Source organism: Arvicanthis niloticus, chromosome 2, assembly GCF_011762505.2.
Source record: "Arvicanthis niloticus isolate mArvNil1 chromosome 2, mArvNil1.pat.X, whole genome shotgun sequence".
Taxonomy (NCBI): domain Eukaryota; kingdom Metazoa; phylum Chordata; class Mammalia; order Rodentia; family Muridae; genus Arvicanthis; species Arvicanthis niloticus.
Window position 1 is genome coordinate 83,974,599 of NC_047659.1, and position 26,564 is coordinate 84,001,162.

Below are 26,564 nucleotides of genomic sequence, written 5' to 3' on the forward strand. Positions count from 1 at the left end.
TGTAAAATTATTTTAAAACAAATGAGAAATACCATTATGTTTCATCCTACAGTACTTACATGTGTTCATGTTAAAGAAACAGTGGTTCTTTAAAAACATTAAGGGGCTGAGGTAGAGGTAGGTCTGTGGTACAGTACCTACCTAGCAAGTAAAAGGCTCTTGGGTCAGTCTCCACAGTAATTATAACAATAATAGCTGTCTCTGGTTGACTGTTGTTTGGGTAAGAAATCATATAGTTGCATTACTTCCATGTTGCTCATATCCTTATATTCTTTCTTCTTATCCAACCTACCCCTCAACCCTTTGCAGAAAACCTTTGGAGTAATTATTTACCGAAGGGTGAGATAATTGAAAAGCCTTCAGCCAAGTCATCTGATGTCTTAGGCAACTTAAACCATGAATATGTTCTTGCTGATATCACCACCTCCTTTACTCTTCTGGTGGGGATCTTCTTTCCTTCTGTTACAGGTAAGTGGGGAGAGCTGTTACTTATTTTAGATACTTATTTTAGATGGCCATCAGCCACAATGAATGAGTTTTCTCAGGAGATAGAATTATATTCTCAGTGTTCTGTTTACCCCTAGCCTTCAGTATCAGTATGAACATCAGAGTGCCCAGAAAGCTAAGAAGTTAACTTGGTGTTTGCCCTCTAGGTATCATGGCTGGGTCAAACAGATCTGGAGATCTGAAAGATGCTCAGAAGTCCATTCCCATTGGAACTGTCCTTGCCATCCTGACCACATCCTTCGTGTGTATCCTTTTTGTGAATCTGGTTTGAGTCATGGTAATGGGGTCATGCAATAGAAGTAAGATGATCAGCTCTGTCATCTAATCTAATAATAGTGCCATCTCGTACTGCCACTTAACTTGCCAGATGGTTGGCCTGCTTCATAAGCATCATTAAAGCATTTTATAGAAGTAATGAGTTTAGCAACTGATAGTGTAGTTACTACATAAAGCCAAAAGACAACAATAATTTCCTTGACTCTTGGCATAACAGATTTAAGCAATGTTGTCCTTTTTGGTGCATGTATTGAAGGAGTTGTTCTCAGAGACAAGTAAGTGTAACAACCGTATGTGTCTGTCTTTTATGACATTTTGTCACTAGTCTCAACATAGATATCAAGAAACCAGGACAAATGTCAGTTATAACTAATAAAATAGAAAATGTATATATTGAGCTAAAGTGTGTATGTGTGTGCGTATATACACATATGCATATGTATATACATACATACATAGAGACAGCAAACATACACACACACACATATCTCAAACTGAGTTTGTGTAGCACATACAACACCCTAAGTTTCACTTTAGCAATACAAAAAACATTTGAAAAAGGAATTAAAATATATTTGCATAATTTAGCCTATGATAAGATAAAATACTTTGTGATTTTTTTTTTTTTTGCAATGTTCCTCAGCTAACCTCAAATTTCTGAGTTGAGTATTCCTTTTGCCTCAAGCAGTAAATAACTAGTAAATAATAAGGGCCAATGAAATTTTGTAAGACACAACTAAGTAGCTCCCCCCTCCAAAAAAACCCATGAAGTTGTCAAAATACTAAATACTTCCCTGTACACTAAGAACTGCTAGAAAGCTGTACAAAGGTAGAACAAGTGAAAGAAACTATGTCATATCTCCAGCATCTGCTCTACAAGAGAGAGGCATCTATTTACTAACACTAGGCATTCTGAATGGAAATTGGAAACTAATTTTCTTTATGAAGGCTACTTAGTATGTATTACTTCTTCTCTCTCATATGTTTTGTGAGATATTTGTGGAAAGAGCTCTTCCTGAAAGGTGCTATTTCTTACATTTTCCACATCTTGGTTAATACCCTCACTTCAGTCCCTCTCGCTAAGGAATGTAAGTATCGTTCTACCCTAGGTGTTTCCCTCATTGTTGAGCCCTGAGACTCTTGTCTACTTCTCAGTGTTGAGTGGTCTCATCAGTGTGTACCGGGCTTCGGGCCTCTGTCCTTCCTCTTTATAATCACATGCCACCAGGATGCTCTTTCTCCTTACTTTGTGTTGTTTCCTTTGCTTCAGTTGGTTGTTCCTGCTGGGAAGACTCACTTCATCTTCCTACAGAGTAAGCAAAGGGTCTTCTCTCCCGTAGTTTTCCATCTTTGCCCCCAAAGTAGAATCACTTCTCCTTTTGTCTGTCCACTACACATAAACTTACTGTGGTGTTGCGCTTCCCACACTGTAATGCAGCTGCTCATTTTCATATTGTATTCCCCCGACTGAACTCTTTGAAGGCAGGAGTCCTAGGGCATGCTATTATAAATAAATACTGTTGAGAAAAATAGACACCGTAGGTAGGTGGGTATGTGCACACATGCCTGCTCAGAGGCCTGAGGAGAATGTTGGGTATTTGTTCTATCACTCTCTACCTTAATTTCCGTGAGACTGGATCTCTCACTGAACCTAAAGCTAGACTGGCATCCAGAAAACTGCAGCAATCCTCCTGTCTCTGCCCTACAGAATTCTGGAGTTACAGACACATACACATCTATACCTCACTTTTTATATGGATTCTGAGGGTTTGAACTCAGGTCTTCATCATTGCACAACAAGTGCCGCTACCCTGAGACATCTGTTATTAAGTTTTATATAAATAAAACATATCAGTCATCTCAAAATGTTTTAATATATTAATTTTTGCAATTATTCTTAGGAATCTGCCTCAAGGAAAAGTATCTTTTTTTTTTTTTTTTAAGATTTATGTATGTGAGTACACTGTCGCTATCTTCAGACACACCAGAAGAGGGCATCAGATCTCATTATAGACGGTTGTGAACCACCATGTGGTTGCTGGGAATTGAACTCAGGACCTCTGGAAGAGTAGACCATACTCTTAGCCACTGAGCCATCTCACCAGCCCAAGAAAAAATATCTTATGTTTCATTGTATATGTGTTCATAATGATACTAGTTACAGTATTTCAAATAAAAGAATATTTGTAGGAGGGGGCTGCAGTTGGGATGTAAAGTGAATAACGAAAAAATATCAATAGTAGAATAACAGATATAAACTGTTATAAATAGATAGAAACATGCAAAGTATGCATAATGCTAACAAGTTAAGATTATGAACCTCTTGAGACTGGAGAAATGGCTCAGTGCTTAAGAGCACTTACTGCTTTTTCAGAGCACCCAAGTTCAGTCCCTGCCATCTCTCTGGTAGCTCACATCAAGTTTCAGGAGTTTTGACATCCTCTTCTAGCCTCCAGGCACACACTTGGTACACAAACATGCTTGCACACTAAAGAAAAAGTAATGAATGTCCTTAAATGATTATGGGCTTTTCCTGCTTTGTGTTTTTTTACACTTTTCCAGTTTCCACCCAAAGCAGATTAATAGCCATTCCAGAAAAATCTGCAAGTGAAGCATGGCTTGTTTTTTTTTTTTTTTAACTGTACTGTTTGTTTTGTTTTCTTAATATATATTATTAATTTCCCTTCCACAGCGGTGATAGGGATTGAACCCAGAGCCTCAGAAACATGCTAAGTAAATGATGTATTTTATATCCCTAGCCAGAAACTTATTTTTGAGACAGAGTCTTGCTGTGTATCCTGAGCTGGCCTTGAACTTGCTGTATAGACTAGACTGGCCTTGAACTCAAAAATGTAGGCTTCCTGTCCCCAAATTCATAATCCTCCTGTCCCAGCCTCCTGAAAGCTGAGGTGACAGGTATGTGCCACAATGCCTGCTATTATGAAAACTCTGTACCTTTACATTTTTAGTATTCATGTTTGGCTCAGTTTGAGACTGTAAAACTTATAAGCAAGAAAAAATCACTGGGTGAATGTCTTCCTAACTTTTAATCTAAAGTTGTTTGAAGCAGGGGGAGGGAGGGTGGGATAGGGAGTTAGTTCCCAGATAGGAAACCCGGGAAAGGGGATAACATTTGAAATGTAAATAAATAAAATATCCAATAAAAAAAAGAAAAAAAAGAAAGTTGTTTTCAAGTTAAATTTCTTCACTGTTTATTTCTTTCACAGATTTGGGGATGCTGTAAAGGGGAATTTAGTTGTAGGCACCTTATCCTGGCCATCCCCATGGGTGATTGTTATTGGCTCCTTCTTTTCAACATGTGGAGCCGGACTTCAGAGCCTCACAGGTGCACCTCGGCTGCTACAGGCTATTGCCAAGGACAATATTATACCTTTCCTTAGGGTGAGTGATGGTTTGCTGTTCCCTCTGCTTTTTTCCCCCTCAGGTTTTATGGAAAAATGTTACCTTTTTCAGCTTAAGAATTGGGAGATCCCACCAGTCAAAGATAGTTGGTATATCTAGGTTGGGTATTGGGTTACACTTCTGATTGATATTGAGTATTACCAAACTTATAAAGCCTTTGATTAACATTAAAAAAAAAATGTATAAAAGCAAAAAAAAAAAAAAAAAAAAAAAAGAATTGGGAGATCATAAATGTAGAAACAGGTAGAGTTTTAGTACAAGGCCCACAAAATCCTTCGCATGTGTTTATATATGTTTATATATGTTTATATATGTTTATATATGTTTATATATGTTTATATATGTTTATATATGTTTATATATGCTTGCTCAGAAGTTATTTTTCAGATATCTGAAGTGGGCACATTGTATCAGTGCCCCCAGGCCTGATGTTTTTTTCTCATTTGTACAGGTTTTTGGTCACAGCAAAGCTAATGGGGAACCTACCTGGGCCTTACTTCTAACCGCTGCCATAGCAGAGCTGGGAATTCTCATCGCCTCCCTGGATCTCGTGGCCCCAATTCTTTCCATGTAAGAGCCACTTTATTCTCTATTATGGTTGCTTAATGATAAATACATGGTTTCTATCAGTCATCCAAAAGTAGTGATGATGACAGAGTTGATCAAATGAAGGCGTCTCTTTACTTAGAAGAATCTTCCTGAGATGGGGCTGGAGAGATGGCTCAGTGGTTAATAGCATGTATCATCAGTCTTCCAGAGGACCTGAGTTCAGTTCTTAGCACCCATGTCAGGTGGCTCACAACCATGTGTAAGTCAAGTTCCTAGAGACCTGACACCTGACCTCTATGAACACATGCATACAATTATAATAAATCTTTAAAAGAATATTCCTAAGAACTTCTATATAAGGCTAATTTTTATAAATGACTGTGATTTTTATGGAGGGAGGGGTCCTACATACAAGTAACTTGTATAATCCCAAAAGTTACTCAAGTCCCTACCTCCTTTTCCTCCTGTTTTTCCTTCTTTTTTTCTCATAATGCTTGCATTTGAACCCAAGGCCTTGTATGCAGTAGGCATGCTCTCTATTATTGAGCTGCATCCTCTAGCCCCTGCCTTTATTGTATGAGTCATTAGCAATTGATTTCACTGTTCGTTTACCTGAGCATTACTGATGACTCACTGTCTACCCGACACTGGGAATATGAAGGATGTATAAGGCACACAGGTCTCAGGGAACTGATGATGATAGGGAAGGAACCACAAGTCCCCCATATAGTACAATGAGTGAAGAATGGTAGAGGTAACCACTGGGCGCCACAAAAGCATGGCACAGAGACAGAGAGGAAGTTTCTGTAGGATGTGTTTTGAAGGTAACTAGTTATTTGTTAAGCAGAGAAGGAGGATGTGTTTCTGCAGTTCCAGGGGATCCAGTGCCCTCTTCTGGCCTCTGCGGTCACCCTTACACATAAAAGTAAATAAATCTTCACTCAGTATGGTGGTACACACCTTTTAATTCCAACCCAGGAAGCAGAGTCAGACAGATCTTTGTGAGTTTAAGGCCAGCTTGGTCTGTATATCTAGACAATGAGTTCTGGGACAGCCAAAGTTACATAAATGAGACTGTCTCAAAAAAAAGTGTGTGTGTGTGTGTGTGTGTGTGTGTGTGTGTGTATAGAGAGAGGCAGGGGGCCTAGAAGAACATAGTATTGAACTAGAAGTTGAAAAAAGAATTGCAAGCCTGAACTAAGGTGAGGACACTAAAAATAAGAAAATAAAGAAGTTTGGGAAGTTTGAAGTAGGCAGAATTATAGTTCTTGATAGGTAAATGTAGGGGGAGCATGAATAAGGAAGTAGAAATATGGATTAAGTCCTGAACATCTGGGTAAAGAATGGATGTGCTAGGCCCAAGAGATAGCTCACTGGGTAAGAACACTCTCTGTCTTCCAGAGGTCCTGAGTTCGATTCCCAGCATGCACATGGCTGCTCACAATTTTCTGTAATTCCAATCCAAGGGGATCCAACACCCTCTTCTGCCTCCACAGGCTCTCAGCACACACATGGTACACAGACAGACATGCAAGAAAACACACATACACATTTTTTTTTGTGTGTTTGAAACAGGTTTCTCTGTGTAGCCCTGATTGTCCTGGAACTCACTCTGTAGACCAGACTGGCCTCAAACCCAGAGATGTACCTGCCTCTGTCTCCCAAGTGCTGGAATTAAAGATGTGTGGCACCACTACCTAGCCAAAAAATTAAAAAAAAAAAAAAAATAAAAATAAAAATGGTGTCATCAGCCAAAAGAGAGAACATTGGAAGATAAACATGTTTGGGAGAAAAGGCTTTTAAAGTTTTTTTTAAATAGTTGGTGCTCTATAAATAGGGTTTAGTAGTGCAAAGGTTAACATTTTATAATAATTCCGCTTACTGTTTTTATTCCTTCAGGTTTTTTCTCATGTGTTACCTCTTTGTGAACTTGGCTTGTGCCTTGCAAACATTACTGCGAACCCCCAACTGGAGGCCTCGATTCCGCTACTATCACTGGTGAGTCTTCCTCTTCCTCCTCATCTTTGTAGAAATTTAGGATATTCTGGGTTCTCAACACATTTTTTTTAATTGGCCAGCCACTCCATACTATTTTGATGTTCAGTTGTTGCTGGAATTCTTTCTTTCCTATTCTTTCATACTGTTATGTATCACTTTATAATAACAGCTGCAGAGACATAAGTGCTTATTTACAGGCCGCTTCAGCCTTGTGGTTCATTTATGCCTCCCTTTTGCACATCTACCTTTCCATTCTCTCCTGGCTGAGCACTGGATTGCATCTTCTCATCAGTTTTCATTCTCACACTGGTATCAGAATTTCACTCAATGTGAGCTGTGAAGTTAGGTAACCCAAGTCCTTAATTTATCTTCACTACTTCCTAGTCCTGAAATCTGCTTGAAAGCATATAGTCTCCTGAAATCTTATTTTACAAATTCATAACAGGGAGTAATACCGCTAGAGTGCAAGTTAATACAATGTTGGCACATAGTAAAGCTCTCCGTGAAAAGCTATGGTGCTGTGGTAAAGTTTTGCCAGTCCTGAAGGAGCCATCTATGGGGTGGTTTTTTTTTTTTTTTTTGGGGGGGGGTAGATTATTCTAGGTTTTGGATGGTTAGTTTTTGGGTTTTGGTGTTTTTGTTTAGTTTTGTTTGCTTTGTTTGAGACTGGGTCTCTATGTTACCCTGGCTGTCCTGAAACTCACTCTGTACACCAGGCTGGTCTCAAACTCAGAGATGTTCCTGCCTCTGCCCTCCAAGTGCTGGGATTAAAGGCGTGCAGCACCACTGCCCAGCTATCATGTCTCCTCGTCTTCCTGTGATCAGATGACCATGTGGATGGTTATGTCCTTGTGTATGCCTGTTGCTGTGCTCCTGTCTTCTAATCCCCCCCCCCCACTCCTCCTCTGGCTTCACTTATCAGTAATGGCCAGTGATGGGACCTTTATGTGCTAAAAGTATATGCCTACAACTGGCTTTAACCCCTCTCATCCTCCCTCTAGCTTTAACATTAGCTAAAAGTTTGTGGTGAACATTTTTAGTGTTACGTTTTAGTCTCCAAAGTAACAGTTCTTCTATTTATACTTGAAAATTCATCATAGAGCTAGAAAGGCAATACTGCAATCAAAGGGGGTTCAGTAGTACTTTCCATAACTTATTTGCTCAAAACAGTCACTACCAGTTTCTCTTTTAACTGCTATTAAAAGCTAATAACGTTTCATCACTGGATTCTACAGTTAAGGGGAATTAAATACTTATAAGAAAAATATTTAATATCACATTTCAGATTCCTGATGGTATTCAATCCCTGCTTTTCCAAATAAGTACTAATTGTCCTTGATGCAGATAGCACTGTAGTACCCCTCTTCATAGTTGATGATTGTCCAGACACAGGAAGGCATAGGGTTTACCCCATATGGGCCAGTGTGAAGGCTCAGTGATAGATGGCCTGCCTACATGTACACGGCATTGAGTTTGAGCCACAGCACCAGAAAGAAAAAAAGAAAAAGTAGGAGTCATTGCTACAGCAAACATGAGGATTTTTTTCTAATAACAATTTTCATTATATTTAACACAAGTTCTGTCTGTAACTGGAAATTAATATTTACTAACATTAATACTTATGTATTAATATATTATAGTATATAGTAGAATATATCAGATGAATATGATATATATTAATGCATTATATTGATTATATAATTTAATATACTAATATAATTTATATTAATCATATATTTTATATTATATAATTATGCATTGTATGTTATTTTAATTATATATAAATATATATAACACATTGATATATCTTATATCAATTTATATATGTGTGTATATATATATATACATACATATATACATATATATACACACATACACACACACACACACACATAAACAATCCCTACCATAGTCTAGGAAACACCCCCTCAAACTGGTATCTTTCCTTGCTGCTTAAGACACTTCTTGATTTCTATTTTTGATTTTCATTTTCCAGGGCCCTCTCTTTCATGGGAATGAGTATCTGTCTAGCTCTGATGTTCATTTCTTCTTGGTATTATGCCATTGTAGCTATGGTAATAGCCGGCATGATCTACAAGTACATTGAGTACCAAGGGTGAGTTTGAATTTTACCTTCATCACTGCTGAAAGGGGCAATCAAGAATGGCTGGTTTGGCTATGCATGGTGTCACAGTAGACAGGAGGCTGAAGCAGGAAGATTGCAAATACAAAGAAACTTGGGCTACATATCAAGATTCTCCCTCATCAAAGAGGAAAAGAAAAGTGCTGGGCTGGAGATATGAGGGCTGAATGGTTAACAGCACTTACTACTCTTCCACAGGACCATAGTTTGGTTCCCAGAGCTCAAAGGGCAGCTCTCAACCCACATGTAACCCAGAGGATCTGACACCTGATTTGAACATATCCACACATACATATCCACACATACACATAAGTAACTTTTTAAAACTATAACCCAAATGTAAACAGCTAGCTAACCTTTTAAAACAGGGGATATTACCAAACTTATAAATCCTTTGATTAACATTTAAAAAAAATTATATAAAAGCAAAAAGGAAAGGGGGGGCATGGGACAGGGGTTTTCTAGGGAGGGGAAATGGGGAAAGGGGAAGGCATCTTAAATGTAAATAAAATATTAAATAAAAAAATATTAAAAAAAAAGCAGGGGATAGTCTGAAGTACAATTAATTAAAGTTGAAATAACCAAAACCTCAAACAACCTCCAAAAGTGGGAATAAATTATATTCTGACTCTGGTTACTTTGGCTTTACTTTCAGTATTTTCAAAATCATAATTACAAGTAATTTCCTAATCTGAATTGCTGTTCTACATAGTTGCTTTTGAATAGATCCACATAGGGTTAAGTGAGTAACCCTGGCAGCCTGTATTGTGGACCATCTGTAAGGTAGTTGATCTCACAGTGGGTTCCTCATGCAAGTAAGGGATAACAGATAAACTATAACCATGAGTTTTAATCTTCTACTTTGTACATATTTTACTGCTAGATTTAGAAAATCCTGGGTTTTATCTTTTTGAACTTCTACTCACTATAATGTATACTAACTATCCCTCTTTTTTTCTTTTTCTCCTAAGGGCTGAGAAAGAATGGGGCGATGGCATCCGTGGGCTGTCACTCAGTGCAGCCCGCTTTGCTTTGCTCCGCCTAGAGGAAGGACCTCCTCACACTAAAAACTGGAGGTAAAGCAATCACAAAGCAGAACTTAGTAGTGTTTTCCCATAGTTAACACACACAGCTGTACCCTCTTGATCACCAGATAAAGAAATTATGTGGCTTGAGGAATGGCTGTCTAGTTTTGAACTATCCCCTAACCTTGCTTACTGTTATGTATGTATTATTGTTATTCTATGAATATTGGCCAGTTTCAGATAATACTGAACATGCAAAATAACTGAGAACCCTCAACTTACCATTTCACTGATTCCATCCCTCTGTCAAAGTTGAATGCTTTGTGAGGACCTCCTGAGGTAAAGGATGGAGCTGCTGTCTGTTTCCCACACCCATGTGCCTTCTCCCTCACCTCTTCACAGGCCTCAGCTGCTTGTGCTGCTGAAGCTGGATGAAGATTTACACGTCAAGCACCCTCGCCTCCTCACCTTTGCCTCGCAGCTCAAGGCAGGAAAGGGACTCACTATTGTGGGCTCTGTCATCGTGGGGAACTTCCTAGAGAACTATGGTGATGCTCTAGCAGCAGAGCAGGTGAGGAGCACTGTCTCTGGGTCTGGGCTTCTCAAGCATTTGTGCTCCCCAGCCTTAAGAAGCCAGCACTGCTGTCAGAAAAAGGGTAGTGATTCTCTTCCTAACTGGTAAACCTTTTTTATTAGATGTTGTCATATAATAAAAGCTGAAAAGTTATTTTATTCCTACTAACTTAAAAATTGCTTTTCTAAGCTTGGCATGGTAGTGCATCTCTGAGTTCAAGGCCAGCTTGGTCTATGCAGAAAGCACCAGTACTACATAGAGAGACCTTGACTCACAAGACAAACAAAACAAAAGCTTTTCTGTATGTACCCTTGACAACAGATTTCCTAGGAAATCATAGAGGAAAATAAAGCATTTGAATGGTATAATAGATGTTAAAAGTCAGTTTAAAAGAATGTACCTATATAAGTGTTTGTTGACCCATTTTGAACATAAGGTTCAATAACATTTTTAAAAGATTTACCAACTTACCACAAAGCTAAGTTCATACAAATAGGAAGGTCTCAGATTTCTAAGTTACATCTCTCCCTTTGTGACCTAGGCCTACAACTTAGTGCTGACTTTTGAATAATCATATGCCCTCAAACAGAAGCCAGAAGAGAGATCTATTCTTCCCATTTAAAGCATTACCTGTGAGATTATCGATAAACATAATTCCTTGTTAGACTCCAAATGTGTTGATCTGAAAGTAAGAGAAATTGTGTTGATATTTATTCGGCTGTGGAGAAGGTTCCTAAATCTTAAACCAGCAATGGTAAAGGTGACTTTTCTTTTTACCATTTTTTGTATGGAATCAAGAGAACTTAGTTTGCTGTTTCTCATTATCTGTGCAGAGCAGGTTCTTCTGCATAAAGACGTGTTTGTTCTAATACTGTAAATGATGGAACTAATCCTGTTGTTTGAGGAAACTGTCAACTGTCACAGAATTATTAGTGGATTTTATTTCAGGGTACAGACTGCTCTTACAGAGAACCTGACTTTGGTTCCCAGCACCCATGTTGGGCAGCTCATAATCTCCCATAACTCTAGCTCCAGGGAGTCCAACTCCTCTACACACACACACACACACACACACTTAATTTTTAAAATTAATCCATTTTTTAAAAACTAGAAATTCCAGAAATATGAACCCAGGTGACAAAAATTAATTTTTTAAAAAGCATATAGTTACAAATGAAGAGACTTACCCTAGATAACCACCGACTTAATTTGTGTCTTTGGGAAAAATCATATCCATTTTGTACATCATTATTACCTTACAAAGGACTAAGCTAAGAAGAAATGGACATATGATGTTATCTCTAAGTTGGCTTGACTAAATGCAGCACTAATAACTTAAATGCAGGTGTCCTTACCATTCAAATATCACAATAAATATAAGAAGAGAGAAGAGGGAGGGTGGGGGAAGGAAACCTTATCTGAGAAAATTCTGAAGTGAAACTTCCAGGTTCATCAGATTAGGTTTCTTGAAAAATAAGTCAGGGCATGCTTGAGATGACAAGTGTTTACACTCGTGAACTGACCCTGACAATCAAACCGTGTCTGGTATTCATTTTTTGGACATTCCTGTGCTCAGTGCTCCACCTGAAAGGGAAGCACACAGAATAGAGGAAAAGGGAGAGGAGCTACATGTGGACAGCCAGCTAGAGATGCTACAGATATAAATACAGATGATATAGACAAGGTAAAAACAAACAAAACAAAGATGACACTTCACTGAACACATTTAACTTCTTGAAGTCATGTAGAATTTGAGGAGAGATGGAAACACAGAAGCTAGACAGAGTGATGGGTTAAAAAGTCCAGGGTAAAGCAGTTGAAGTTTTGTATCTTTTTCAGACCATTAAGCACCTAATGGAGGCAGAAAAGGTAAAAGGATTCTGCCAGCTGGTGGTGGCTGCCAAGCTGAAAGAGGGCATTTCACACCTCATCCAGTCCTGTGGCCTTGGAGGCATGAAGCACAACACAGTGGTGATGGGCTGGCCCAATGGCTGGCGTCAGAGTGAAGATGCTCGTGCTTGGAAAACTTTCATTGGTACAGTGTTCTATATTAACCTAAGTGCCCAGAAGGGGGACCTAGATTAAATCTCTGTCACCCTAACCCTCATCCTAGAGACCATGCCATGAAACACACTGTTAGATGGCCCCTAAAATAACCTGATGTTAAACTGCCTTCTTCATCTTTACATTTATATCCACAAGGAAATTTATCCATGTTAAGTCTCAAGCTGACATTTTCAGTTGTTATTTTTCATTCTGTTGACCCCACAGGAACTAGAAAGATTATTTTTCATCAGACTGTGACAAATTCATGCGTTAAATATGTAGTTTAGAGCATCCCTGCTTACCTAAACCATGGTTCCCCATTCAGTGAGTAGCTCCCCAGACTTCAGTCAGTGAGTGACCTCTGCTTCTTAAGTGTAATGTATTATGTCAATAGGACGCATTTTTCAAAGAAATGTCAATGGGTGTTCCCTTCCTTTCCTGAAATGGTGGGAAGCAGAGCCCAGAGAGTGTTTGCATATCCCAATCCGCTCTTCTCTCCACAGGCACAGTTCGGGTGACAACTGCTGCCCATCTAGCTCTGCTGGTGGCTAAAAATGTCTCCTTCTTTCCCAGCAATGTGGAACAGTTTTCTGAGGGCAACATTGATGTGTGGTGGATTGTGCATGATGGGGGCATGCTCATGCTATTACCATTCCTACTGAAACAGCACAAGGTATTCTGGACCAGTCTCTTTACCTCTTGCTGTAGTGGTGCTGGGACTTAAATCTGAAGAGGCAGGGCTTATTCTTGGCTGTCCCATAATCCCAGCTCTGGCCTTATGAGAAGTAGAGTGGCTTTAAGGTTTTATTTTTTAATTTTACTTGGTTGTTAAGTTTTATACCAATCAACCTTAAGTGAATTCCTACAAGCTTAATAAAATTCCCGTATAACAGTATTTGGAAAGAACAAAACGCAGAAAAAACAAATACAAGAATGCATCAGTTTCAGGTACAGTCTTGGATGTCTTGGAACTTGTTCTGTAGACCAGGCTGCCCTTGAACTCACAGAGATCTACCTGCCTCTGCCTCCTGAGTGCTGGGATTAAAGATACGTGCCACCTGGCTGTCTGTTAAATTTGTAATGGTATCATTGCTATGCTGTTTGAATAAAGCACTCAGTGTACCCTGAGTGAGGATATATTTTCCCTCCTCATATGAAGCCAGCAGCTGTTCTGCAGTGGGCAGCAGTTTGGTGTCCTCTAAATCAATTCTGACATAATTATCTGTAGGTAGCACTCTATCCGTTGTAGATTGATGGTCAGTCTTACATTATCTTCCTGTATTTTAGGGATGCTGACTGCAAGCCCTGATTATTCTACTCATGCTTTTGATTTAGGGGTTTACATGCCTCCCTTCCTAGATAGTTAATTTACTGGACATGCTTACTGAATCCAGAGAAAACAGTTTGTTACATTTACTGGTTTATAATTTTAAAACATTACAAAAGATACAGATATGGAGACATACAGGGCATAGGGCAAGGAGTTTGTGTATCCTCGCTGGCATGTACTGCTCTCCAGGAACTCTCTCATGACCAATTATCCAGAAGTTCCCCAAAGTTCAGTCTAGTAGGGTTTTTCATGGAGGCTTTCATACATAGACCTAACTGACAAATCATCCACCATCGGTGGTCAGCTCCACCTTCAGCCCCTCTGTCCTTCGGAGGATTTGCAAGTTATGTGCCAGAAGTCATGGACAAAGACCAATTTTACAATACTACATGAGCAAATTTCTTCTTAGTAATGAAATTAAGAACTTAAAACCAGGAACGGTGAAATGTGCCAGTAATCCTACTACTCAGAAGGCCAAGCTAGGGTATAGTGTTAACTTAGAAAGCATTTAATGTGTGGCTTAGTCAGTCTTATCAGGAAGCAAGGAATACTTGATACTACAGCAAGGTCATTCTATATAAATGTCTCTTCTTAAAAAAAAAATCACTTTTTCCCTTCTTGCATCTAATTTTCCATGTACATATGGCATTATGTCAGGTTTGGCGGAAATGCAGCATACGGATCTTCACAGTAGCCCAACTAGAAGACAACAGTATCCAGATGAAGAAGGACCTGGCCACCTTCCTATATCATCTGCGCATTGAGGCCGAAGTGGAAGTGGTAGAGATGGTGAGGAGTAGAGTTTGAAACAGAAAAGACTAACACTTCTTCAATCCTAGCTTTCTTCCTAGAATCTAGTTTGGGACATTACTCAGCTAGAAATGTGTGCTTTAATCAACTAGGCCTAACAAAACCTTAAATAATTGACCTAAGTAAGTAGAACATGTAAATGCTTGCGATTGACTTACTTGCTTTCTTTTTAAAACTTTACATTTTTATTACAGAATAAGTGTATATGTGTATGGGTCAGAGGATGATATACAGGAGTCAGATTTCCTTCTATCATGTGAATCTCTGGACCTAAATTTGGGGAATCCGATGTGGCAGCAAGTGCCTTTACCCTTAGGGTCATCTTCCTACTCTGGGGTTGCTTTTTGTTTGCTTTGTTATTTATTACACAGCTCTTATATAGGTCCCAATTTTTAGCTACTTAGTTTATTAATATTTAATTCATGCTAAAAAGTCATATTGGTTTTGTGTGTTTTGTTGTAAAGAAGTGAATGATTAGATCATATAAAGACCTCAAAGCCTCTGTATTTAATCTGCATCCCCCAAACCATGTGTCTTTATAACTGAAGACTGAACAAAGTAGGAGGAAAAGGTTGCTGTGGTGGCAGTTCTTCTGAATTAGGTCATGTGTAAAAATAAAAACGGGGGAGGAGGGCTAGAGAGATGGCTCAGTGGGAAGAGCATTAGCTACTCTTCCAGAGGACCCAGGTTCAATTCCCAGCACCCACATGACAACTTACAACTGTTTGTAACTCCAGTTTGAGGGGATCTGACACCCTCACACAGACATACATAAGGCACAACACCAATGCACACAACATAAAAATAATAAAGTTTTAGAAAATAAAAACAAAAATGTGTGGTTAACTCTTCTTTGTGCCTACTTTGTATGCTGTCTGTGGCAGCATGACAGTGACATATCTGCCTATACATATGAGCGCACCCTGATGATGGAGCAGAGGTCCCAGATGCTTCGGCACATGCGGCTGTCCAAAACAGAACGAGACAGAGAGGTAAGACCTTGCTGAATTGACCTGATCTTGTTCTGTGAGGCCTGTCAGTGATATAAAAAGACAGGTACTTTCTTCTCCTTTTTCTCAGTCCAGTATAAACCTACTGTTTTCAAAATATTTTAGCATGACAAAAAGGATAGTAAAAATAACTGTGTTTGACTTTGTCCAGGCACAGCTGGTGAAAGATCGAAACTCAATGCTACGCTTAACTAGCATTGGCTCTGATGAGGATGAAGAGACAGAAACTTACCAGGAGAAGGTGCATATGACTTGGACCAAGGATAAATACATGGCATCTCGGGGGCAAAAGGTCAAGTCAATGGAAGGATTCCAGGACCTACTTAATATGCGTCCGTAAGTGTTTGCACTCACAAGCTTATCCTGTAATACAGTATCTTAGACAGTGGTACATACGTGACTGCCTGAACACAGTCACAAAGCATGGGTGTTCTCATCTTACCTAAATCAGCTATTATTGTCTGCTTCTGAAGATTAGTTCCCAATTGTAAACACTGGAACAAGCTAACCCATCTTTTTCTCCTCCACATAGTTCTCATTTCTATATTATTTGTCTTATTATAAAATAGGCAAGCAGAATGAGAAAACTAGGCCAGTGAGATAATAGCTTGTTAGGTAAAAGTACTTGTTGCCAAGCCTTAGTACCACCAGGACTCATCTCTTGTAAATTGGTGGAAGGAGAACCAATTCCCCAAAAGCTGCCTTCCTACATACACACACCCTTTAAAGAATAAGAAAACTAGAGATGTTAATATAACAACAACAAAAAAATCACATTATCCATAGTCAAGTGAAAAAGCCCTGGGCCTCAAAATAAAGAGTATGTAAACTGGTTTTCTTTTTGCCTTAACTGTTGACTTCTCCACTCAGGGACCAATCCAATGTGAGACGGATGCACACAGCAGTGAAGCTCAATGAAGTCATAGTTAACAAGTCCCATGAAGCAAAGCTGGTTTTGTTGAATATGCCAGGACCACCCCGAAACCCTGAAGGTGATGAAAACTGTATCCTTTCCAAGAGTGAAGCTACGAGTGGGAAAATATTCTTCTCAAGACTGCTAGATAGTGGTTAAAGTCAGTCTATTCCCTAAGCAATTCTTTAAGGAGGAGCTTAATGCCATAGGTAGGGATGCTTCCAAAGCTGTGAGATTAACTGATCAGGAAGCTGGGGCAGCAAGTTACTATGTTCTCTCTGAAACTCAAGTATACCAAGGTGGTAAATTTACAGTGACTTACAGTTTTCAGCGATAAACCTAGAGACAGAATACCCATCTATTCTCCTTTTCAAGATTCTCCACTCTGCAAAGCTGCTTTCTTTTGGATGGAGTTAGGTAAGAAGCACCTGAGACTTCTTAACCGAAATGAAAAAAAAGACCAAGGATTCTTCTTCATCCCAGGGTTATTTTTACAGGAACCCTCCAGCCCTGTAGTGACAGACTGGCCCGTTCTTAGCAACACCATTGAGGAAAACAGGGGTCATTTGTTTTATTAATGAAAAAACTGGTATGAAACTCTTGACTCATGCAGCTTTACTTAGAATGTATGTGGGTTCTCTACATATCTTTTGAGCTGATTTTTAAAAACCTTTTTTTCATTTTTGGTATTTTTGTCAAAAGGATAACATATTACTTGTGAATTCTTTTTCATTTTTGAATTGTGTATGTATACATATTTATAGAGGTATATGAGTACACACATACCACAGCCTGTATGTGGAGGTCAGAGGGAAACCTTTGAGTCAAACTCACCTCATTAGGTTTGTACAGGAAGTGTCTTTACCTGCCCCACCCTATCCCCCCAAGCCTTTTTTTTTTTTTTTTTTTTTTTTTTTGGTGTATTGCTTACATGTGTGAGTAGTGGCCATGGAGGTCAGAAGAGTTTGTTGAATTTTCTAGAACTGAGTTACAGATGGTCATGAGCCACAACATGCAGGCAAGGCACTCATACCTGGGTCCTTTGCAAGAGCATCAAGTGCTCTTAAGTATTGAGACATCTCTCTAGGCACTTAAAACTTTTTATTTATACCAGGTATGGTGACTCACACCCTTAATCTCAGCATTGGGGAGGCAGTGGCAAGGTGATCACTGACTTCAGGGCCAGTGAGTTTTGGGCCAGCTAGTGTTACACAGTAGTGTGCGCATGTGCGCTCTCACTACTTATTCCAAGGAACTGAAGTCGGGTTGTCAGGCTTGTACAAATGCTTTAACAGTGGAGCCATCTCACTGTTGACTCAGTTTTAAATCACATTTAGAAAATAACAAATACAGGCTGGGACTGCCGCTCAATGCTAGAATGTTGGCCTAACATGCATAAGACTCCTGGTTCAGATCCAAGTACTGGAGAATGGGAACAAATGAGAATGTCTTGTATTAAATACACAAAGGGTCTAGATTCCAGTATTATTTCATAAGTTTAAAACTGAATTCAGTTCCAGGCTTGGTGGTATAAGCCTAATCTCAGGAAAATTTACAGATGTCTACATGGGTACCATAGCCAGTCAAGATCCGCCTGGGCAATTTCATGAGACCCTGTCTCAGAATTTTAAAACATTGAAGTCTGAGCAGATGAAGCAGCTCCACATAGTAGGATGTTTGCCTAGCAAGTACAAGGCCCTAAATGTAATGCATAGCACTGCTGAATGAATGAGTGGGTGGATATATAGATGGATGTTGAGTCAAGTTCAGGCTTTTCCTACTCGGAGTATAGAATTAAGAAAAGCATGCTAAGTTTGCAGGTCTATGATCAAATAAACTTAGATTACTGATGCCAGGTCATAAAGTGCACTATTGATCATCCTGTTCCTTGACAACTTCTGAAGACATGGAATTTCTCGAAGTACTCACTGAGGGGTTGGAGCGAGTCCTCCTTGTCCGTGGTGGTGGCAGTGAAGTCATCACCATTTACTCATAACCAGCTGTGGGAGATTCTGCGTGATCCGACCTTCCCTAAGACTCATCGTCCATGGAGATGATAGCTCTTTCCTACCACTCCCACTCTGTTCTTGCAGAGCTGAGTCCCAACTATGCTCTTGGCTGCAACATGATCTGCCATCCTAGCAGAAGCAAATAGTCCCTCAACTGCAGAATGGTCAAGTCCTAAAAGCTATTTCTATGGCAGGAGAAGGCAAGTCAAAATTAACAAGCTAAGCCAAGGGGAACCTTTTGGCACACACGAAGGTAATGAGTTAGTAAAACATATGCTAGAAATTTAACTAACAAAAAGCAAGTTCATATCTAACATTCAGGACAAGTCTCAGAAAACACAGGTCAGAGAGCACCAGAAAGTTAACAGGCAGATAAGCCTCACCTTAGTAAAAAATGAGTTACCATTATAGAGACAGCTTGCAGCAAGCCAGGAAGGAAACAAAGGATACTGATACCAGAACCTGAAACATAGCTGCAGCCTCTACTACTTCCCCAAAACTAGATTCCCCCATGTCTATTGTCTGTACTGTATATTTTAACTGTCGTTGTTTTAAAACCCATTCTGTGGTTATAATGCAGACAGTAGTGTTACTATAGAAATGTTGGGTTTTTTTTGAAAGGTAAAACTGTTTTTTCAGGTTTTCAAATTGCTGAACTAAGGGGATTCCAAAGAGTGCCTATTAAAATGTATAGAACACAGTGGTTGGCTATGCAACACAAAGCACACAAGCTATAATAAGAGATGTGGGTTGTTATATAGTTAACCAGAAGGGTCTCTTCTACTCTTAGTAGGCATTGGTCTAAAAAACAAACAGAACCTGTAAGAAGAGACGCTAAGGCTGTGTGATGACACGTCCAGGCCCAGGGTTCAGAGGTCAGCAGTGGAGCTGGGGTGTGAAAGCCATGCCCTTTCCACTGTGCCAGAATCGTCTGCCTACATCGGCAGACAGGTTTGCATCGGCCTGACGCAAGCACCTTTTCTTTCAGAAGAAATTAATCTGTGGCCTCTTCACCAAAGCCATAGTGTAGATTTGAGGCACTCGACCTCCATGCCCAGAGCTGAGCTTTTCCCGTTTCAATGTTATTATTCATTCTGACTCCAGAAACTTGGCTCTGAAATAAGTAGTTCAGTGAGCCAATGATCTGATGTGTTGGTTTTGTTTTCAAAAAGCTCTAAATGTGCCAAGGAAATACTTGTGTAAGCGCAGATTCTTTGATCACAAACACTTGGCTTCCCAGCACAGGCAGCTTTTGCGGCTGAGCAGTATTGTCAAGTGTGTGAAACCTCCATGTCCTTTACAAGATAGTTTACAAGATAAGGAACTGTCTTCTTGATTACATTCATGGCTGCTTTTAAATTTCCTTTCATTGGTGGTAAATTGTGCCACTCTCCATATAAGGAAACACCCAGAATTCAACCCAAGACAGAAGAAAACCCTCAAATACGGCTAAAAAAGCTGAGTCATATGGTTTGTTCTTCCTCCCAGGCCCACTTGAGGTAGCAAAGGATCCAGAATTTTTTCCTTTGCCTCCTGCAGAGGGTAGAAACTATTCATAGTTCTCTTTCCAACACTCCATTGCATACTTGAGTATAATCCCCTAGGTTCTAAAGCATTGGAGCTGCCCATTCTGTAAAAGCTAGCCTACCCAGGAGTTGCCTGACACCTGCCCTTGACCAGTGATACATACTTTTTTCACATCAAACAAACATGGCAAGAGAATAAGGTTACTTTTAGAAAGGCTGTTTGTGGTTCGAGTTTGTAAGAATCTGTTAAAGGGTAAGAGAATAGTGGCTATTAATATAGCTATTACGTCAGTCCCCAAGACAAAAAATCACTGTTACATGGAAAAATGGTTATTAGGCCAGATTTATACTCATCTGTCTAGAACATTTCATGTCTATGAGTTGCTTATGTTGTCTGTCTGCAAAGTGTCTTATCTCTTTTAATCACTGCAAATAAAGCAATACTGAAAACTTGAGAGAGAAAATGCACCTTAGGGGAAGGGGCCAAATGTTTCAAGAGGGAAGAGGAAGACCTTCTCCTGCCTTCTTATAAGACCCAGCTTTTGTGTCTTACCTATGAGTTTAGCAGGGCAGGCTGTAACATTCATTGTCCCCCAATTGGCCCTCTGCCTTTCATAGCTACCTTAAAAGCTGGAGTTTGAATTACAGGGCCTGCTTGACAGGTGCCAGCTTCCTCATGGCAGAGGAAAAGTCGCTGCTTTTCATCTTCTGTTGCCTCCTTTTCTAGTGGCCCCAAGGATCCCAACAATCCTCATTCCCCCTAAATGTTAAAACAATTCCTTATTGTGGATATTAAGTTACACTGTAAGCATATTTACATGCTCTTTTTTTCTGGTTTATTTTTCTTTTCATCATGTATAATTTGAATCCAGTGGTAGTTTCTCACATCTTCCAAAAAAAGTCTGCTTATGTGATATAGAAGTGAAATATTAAAATAGACTGAAGGGGAACTTGTGAAACATTAGAGCATTGTTCTCAACCATTTAATTTATTGGAAGGAGGTACTGCTACTCAGCAGCTGCTGTTCTTTTGTTTACATAGAGTCTGGTTTTGTTTGTTTTGCTCTGTGCTGGGAACATAAATAAAGTTTTCTACATTATTTTCAGTCATAAGTTGTGCTATAGTTTCTTTTCTGCTATAACATGCTGCACACTGTCCTTGTAGAATCTCTCTCCTCACCATGGGAAAATATGCAAGCTTTTTGGCTCTTCTCAACATGCATGATTATTTTAAGTGAGGATGTTTTAGGTGTCAACAGCTTAAAATGCAAATGAGGTCCATATATATGGTGCTTTCTTGGGTTCACAGAAGTAATCCTCCACCACTGAATTCCATTCTCTAAAAAAAAAAAAAAAGAAAAAAGAAAAGAAAACAGTAAAGAGGTGAGTGGCAAATAACTTCTTAGGTACTTAATCACAAGCTCTGCCATACATGACCTTGTAACTTCCAAACTCCTGTAAACTTGAGAAATGCATACTTGGGCCAGCAAGAGCGCTCAGAGGGTAAGGTCACTTGCTGCCAAGCTTGATGACCTGAATTCAATTCCCCAAAACCCAGATTTTCAGTCAGAAATTGTGCTATAGTTTCTTTTCTTCCAGCTAACTTGCAGGAGCAAGTTCTCTGACCTCCAAAACACACACACACACACACACACACACACACACACACACACACACACACACTAAAAATGTAAATGCTTTCAAAAAAGAAATGAACCTTCAATATCACCTCTAATTCTCTACCATCAAATGAACTAACTAGCTATTTGTTGTACATTCTATTTGCCTGAAATTTAACTTTAACCATACCTCAGGAGGCTCAATAAAGGCTAGCCAATCTGATGCATGTGTAGGCAACAGTCCCATGGACTGGCACTTGTAAACAGCCAATGCCAAACCCATCAGGTTCCCAATGAGATAGACCAAACCTTGAAGAAACTTCTGACTTGAACTCTCCAGCATCTTGAAAGCTGTTGGAATAAACAAACATTGTCAACACTATTTTTCTTCCAATATGAAACCTTGAATTTATAAATAGAGACGCAAAATAAGATTATAAATGGTACCACGACTACCACCACCAAAATACCCTCTAGCCAAAAATATGCCAAAGAATTTGCCTTCAGTCGTTAGCACTCAGGGAAGGATTATTATTTTATGAATACTTACTGGCTGAAATGGCCATAAGTGCTTGAATGGGTCGCCAGGCCATCATACACACCATCATAGTAGGGAAGATGGAAATGGTATTGCCAGCCATGTACATGATGAAGAGGTTCATGGGAATCTGTTTGAGGGGCCCCAGGGCGATGTCCCAGCAGCGCTGAAATAAACACACAGTTTAAACTTCTGGTCATTACCCTTCAGTCTCTCATTTACTGTACCACTGATGCTTAAGCCAAGTGAACAAAAGCTTCAATTCTCTGCTAGACTCAACAGACTTTTTCAGCTCCACTACCTCTTCAGGTCGCTACATGTTTCTCTACTACTCTACCATTGTGCTTTTCCCTATATAAACTTTCTGAGGGTCTTTTGTTTTTCAAGATCTTTCCTCTGTATAGCCCTGGCTATCCTGGAACTCCTTCTTTAAACCAAGCCAGCCTCAAACTCAGAAATCTACCTGCCTCTGCCTCCCAAGTGCTGAGATTAAAGATATGTGCCACCACTGCCCAGCAAGTTTTGGAAATTTTATAATCTTTTTGTTACTTGAGGCAAGATCTCGGTATGTCTAGGTTGACCTTCAACTCGAGATCTTTTTTGTAATATCCTCCAAAACTAGTAGGATTGTAGATATGCACCACCACACCCAGCTAGAAATTCATGATCTTAAGTATGTGTGAGGGGCTGGAGAGATGGCTCAGCAGTTAAGAGCACTGACTGTTCTTCCAGAGGTCCTGAGTTCATTTCCCAGCAACCACATGGTGGCTCACAACCATCTGTAACGGGATCTGATGCCCTCTACTGGTGTGTCTGAAGACAGTGTGCTCACATACATTAAATAAATAAATCTTTAAAAAAAAGTGTGAGAAGACTCAATATCTATTTCATGTAAGTCAGAATTAAAAGATTTTGAGAAGAAAACAAAAATGAGAGATCATCAAAGATAAGCTTGTCTTTTTGCAAGATAAATTCAATTCTGGTAAACCTGGCAAATTAGAGAGGGGAGAAGACTTCCATGTCCAGAGGAAAGGGGGCGGGGCAGCTTTATAGATCCTACAGGCATGACACTATTTTAAAAACTCATTCACTATTTGAAATTTTAGGAAATAGATACATTCCTAGAGATATGACTCAATAAACTGCATAAGAAAAAGGAAAAACAGTTCCATAGCACTTAGCAAAGCTGACCCAATAATGAAGCCCAGATAACTTCGCTTGGCAAATGCTAACCATTTAAAGCTAAAAATACAAGTCTTACACAATCTCCTTTGGAAGGAAACAAATCAAAACTAAAAATTCTGCAATTCAAATCCCATAAATACCCAAACCTTAAAAGACCATTACAAGAAATGTATGCATGTGTATTTTTGTATAAATACAAAATAAAAGTTACTTATGAATCTAAATGCAAAATCCTAACAAAGGCACTGGAGAGATGAGTCAGTGTTTAAAAGCACTTGTTGCTTATTCAAGGGGACTGATGTTTGGTTCCTAGCACCCACATGGTGGCTCACAATGATCCATAACTCTAGAGCTGAGGGATCCAATACCACCTTTTAACCTCTGAAAGCTCTAGGCATACACAATACACATATATGTGTGCAGACAAAACACTGATATGCATAAAAGAAAATAAACTTAATTCTAACAAAGTATGAGATACATAAATCTATGCAAAAAACTATTTTGATTATTCACATTAAAAAACCAGCCATATGGCCGGGCGGTGGTGGCACACGCCTTTAATCCCAGCAATTGGGAGGCAGAGGCAGGCGGATTTCTGAGTTCGAGGCCAGCCTGGTCTACAGAGTGAGTTCCAGGACAGCCAGGGCTATATAGAGAAACCCTGTCTCGAAAAAAAACAAAAACAAACAAACAAAAAAAAAACAAACAAACAAAAAAAAGATTTATTAAAAAAAAAAAAAACAGCCATATTTGTAAATAACTTTCTGTAGAACACAACATTGTTATAGAAGTATTTTATGATCTGCCTTTTAAAAATATCATTTAATAACTTATAATGTAATCATATTATACTCTGATATACCAAGATAAAACATTATGGGATAGGATTTATCCAAAAATGATTAATGATTCTGTCATTTTAATATTGTAAAAAACTGAATGTATGCATTCCATGGAATAAAAATCATTTATTCAGCAATATTAAGGCTGCTAGGGAAGTATAAGAAGGAAAGAAAATATCAAGCACCCCCTCTAAACGCTTGGGACACACGTCTGCTTTAAAATTCCTGCTAACACAGCTTACAAGAGTACTAAGACAGATGCTAAATAACATGGGCCACACGATGTGTTCCTAACATATAAATGAAACAGTGGCACATGGAAAGGCTTGACTATTATTAGAGAGACAGCAAAGGGAGGCCTAAGCAAGTTATGAAGGAATCCAGAGGAAGAACATTCTAAGAATAGAGAACAAACAAACAAAGCAGGGAAGGGAAATCTGTCTGGTATTCTTACAGAGTATCAAGGAAATCATTATGACTACAGTAAACAAATGTAAAGATGGCAGACAGGTCACAGATGCTACAAGGAGTCTGGTACATGCAGAGTTGTGTCTAATACTAAAAAAGACTTGGTTTTTAGGCTGAATGAACATGGAATTTTAGACTGATTTTGAGTAGGGATGATCTGGCATGTTTTAACGGGATCATTTTTAATGGCTGTGCTTTGGAGACTGCAAGGAGGACAAGGTAGGGCATAACAAGACCCATTAGAACTTAGAAAGGGATATTGAGAATTTCAGAAGGGGGAGACTTGAATATAGGTTCTCTTTCAAAACAGGTGGTTTCATTGCAGGTATACACTGTTAAAGCTCATCAAAGTGTACCTCTTTAGACCTCCTAGAAAACATTTGGTAATGTTGGAAACATCTTTAGTTCACACAATTATGGAACGACATAATGATACCTAATGTGTAGCGATCAGGAGTACTAAACATCTTACAGTAAGTACCCAGAATAATTCTCCCAAACAAAAAAAAAGTACTTAGCCCCAAATAGAAAACAGTGCTGAGGTTGAGAAACCGTGCTTTATTCAAAATAGAGGGATGGAGGGACATTTGATGGATGATTAGTCTACAGCTGGTGATGTAAGAGTTGAAGGCAGTAAGAAATGATCGCAAGATTGCGATGTTTTGAAGGTAAAAGTAACACAATATCCTAACACACTAAAATTATGTCAGGGAACATATATGTAAGACACTGTAATATGAATTTTAAGCAGTGTGGCTCTCAAACACTCAGGTAATGACCAGCTGCTTTACCTCCACTCCAGAGAGTAAGGTGAGACAGGACTGGCCGAAATGCTACAGTAACATCTAATACCTCTGTACCTTCTCCACCAGGATCCGGTCGGTCTCTTGCACGCTGGTATCAGGCACTTGCTTGTCCAAGTAACCGACTGGATAGAGTGAGTCTCCCTGTCCGCTGCCCCGGTCACTTCGGCCCCTAAAGAACCAAACCAAATCAAGAGACTAAAACTGCGACTCCCCAAACGCGGGTTTCCAGCCCTATCAACCACAGGAAAAAGAACCTCAGATGTAGCTACCCAAATTAGATCCTCTCGTGCGTCCGTGTTCTCAGCCTATTGGTACAACTAAAAGATCCTTGGGAAAAAATAACTTCCACAGCACAAAATCTCCTCAGGTAACATCTGGGTGCCGCCCACTCGTGTCGGAGACTTACACCTGAGACCCAGGTCCGCTGGATCTCGGGCCGTTCTAAGGTAAGGATCGGACACCAAGCTTCACTCAAAAGACTCACCTGCTGCCTCCTCCTGGCCCACTCAGCTCAATGGCCCATTTGAACCGCCGACCTCGGTTGGCCACCAGGCCCCCCTGGGTCGTCATGACAGCAGCCACTGGCTAAACGTGTCTTCAACCTCCAGCAGCTGCGTCGGCTCGTAGAAACTAGCGGCGATTGCAAGCTCTCCGACTTTCTGACTTTCGCCTCAGTGCACTTCCGGCGCATAATGTAAACGTCACGCATTCCCGGAAACGCGTCTGTCGGGAATACAGCAGAAAGAGTGCCTGGGTTGAGAAAAGCCTCAAAGCGACTCGGAACACCAGTTTTCTGAAACCTCCCTGCAAATACATCTCTCACTTGTGCTCTGCTCTCCTTAGGTGTGCGTCACCGAGCTGGTGTGAAGTCCAAAATGACAAGAATTGAAGCCAAGAAGAGCACTAAATTGAAATCCTGTTTTAATCCTGGAGTCATCCGGAATTGGGTGACCTTGAGCGAGTTA

The 26,564-nt window shown here is 39.6% G+C and overlaps 2 protein-coding genes across 4 annotated transcripts in view; one reads left to right on the top strand and one right to left on the bottom strand.

The window, feature by feature from the left end:
• Slc12a6 (solute carrier family 12 member 6) overlaps nucleotides 1–21,251 on the top strand; it is a 91,959-nt gene extending 70,708 nt beyond the window's left edge. For all 3 annotated transcript variants that reach the window (XM_034496413.2, XM_034496415.2, XM_034496416.2), the window contains 16 exons: nucleotides 310–468; nucleotides 654–752; nucleotides 1,001–1,058; nucleotides 4,011–4,185; nucleotides 4,658–4,776; nucleotides 6,655–6,753; nucleotides 8,750–8,869; nucleotides 9,868–9,972; nucleotides 10,324–10,492; nucleotides 12,335–12,530; nucleotides 13,045–13,214; nucleotides 14,529–14,660; nucleotides 15,566–15,673; nucleotides 15,843–16,027; nucleotides 16,562–16,695; nucleotides 18,509–21,251. In XM_034496413.2, the coding sequence (XP_034352304.1) occupies nucleotides 310–468; nucleotides 654–752; nucleotides 1,001–1,058; nucleotides 4,011–4,185; nucleotides 4,658–4,776; nucleotides 6,655–6,753; nucleotides 8,750–8,869; nucleotides 9,868–9,972; nucleotides 10,324–10,492; nucleotides 12,335–12,530; nucleotides 13,045–13,214; nucleotides 14,529–14,660; nucleotides 15,566–15,673; nucleotides 15,843–16,027; nucleotides 16,562–16,695; nucleotides 18,509–18,600 (2,120 nt within the window). In that variant the 3' untranslated portion in view covers nucleotides 18,601–21,251. The remainder of the gene's footprint in view (nucleotides 1–309; nucleotides 469–653; nucleotides 753–1,000; nucleotides 1,059–4,010; nucleotides 4,186–4,657; nucleotides 4,777–6,654; nucleotides 6,754–8,749; nucleotides 8,870–9,867; nucleotides 9,973–10,323; nucleotides 10,493–12,334; nucleotides 12,531–13,044; nucleotides 13,215–14,528; nucleotides 14,661–15,565; nucleotides 15,674–15,842; nucleotides 16,028–16,561; nucleotides 16,696–18,508) is intronic.
• Emc4 (ER membrane protein complex subunit 4) lies at nucleotides 21,109–26,286 on the bottom strand. Its single transcript, XM_034496417.2, has 5 exons — nucleotides 26,084–26,286; nucleotides 25,654–25,768; nucleotides 22,308–22,461; nucleotides 21,948–22,108; nucleotides 21,109–21,477 (listed from the first exon to the last, which is right to left on the bottom strand). The coding sequence occupies exons 1-5, from the start codon at nucleotides 26,167–26,169 to the stop codon at nucleotides 21,442–21,444; spliced, it is 552 nt and encodes a 183-aa protein (XP_034352308.1). The 5' UTR covers nucleotides 26,170–26,286; the 3' UTR covers nucleotides 21,109–21,441.
• Between the last annotated feature and the right edge of the window lie 278 nt (nucleotides 26,287–26,564).

Coding starts and splice junctions, on each gene's coding strand:
- Emc4 (XM_034496417.2), bottom strand. CDS start 26,169: ATGACGACCCAGGGGGGCCTGGTGGCCAACCGAGGTCGGCGGTTCAAA. Junction 25,769..26,083: donor GGGCCAGGAGGAGGCAGCAG/GTGAGTCTTTTG, acceptor TTGGTTCTTTAG/GGGCCGAAGTGACCGGGGCA. Junction 21,478..21,947: donor CCTTTATTGAGCCTCCTGAG/GTATGGTTAAAG, acceptor TTTTTTTTTTAG/AGAATGGAATTCAGTGGTGG.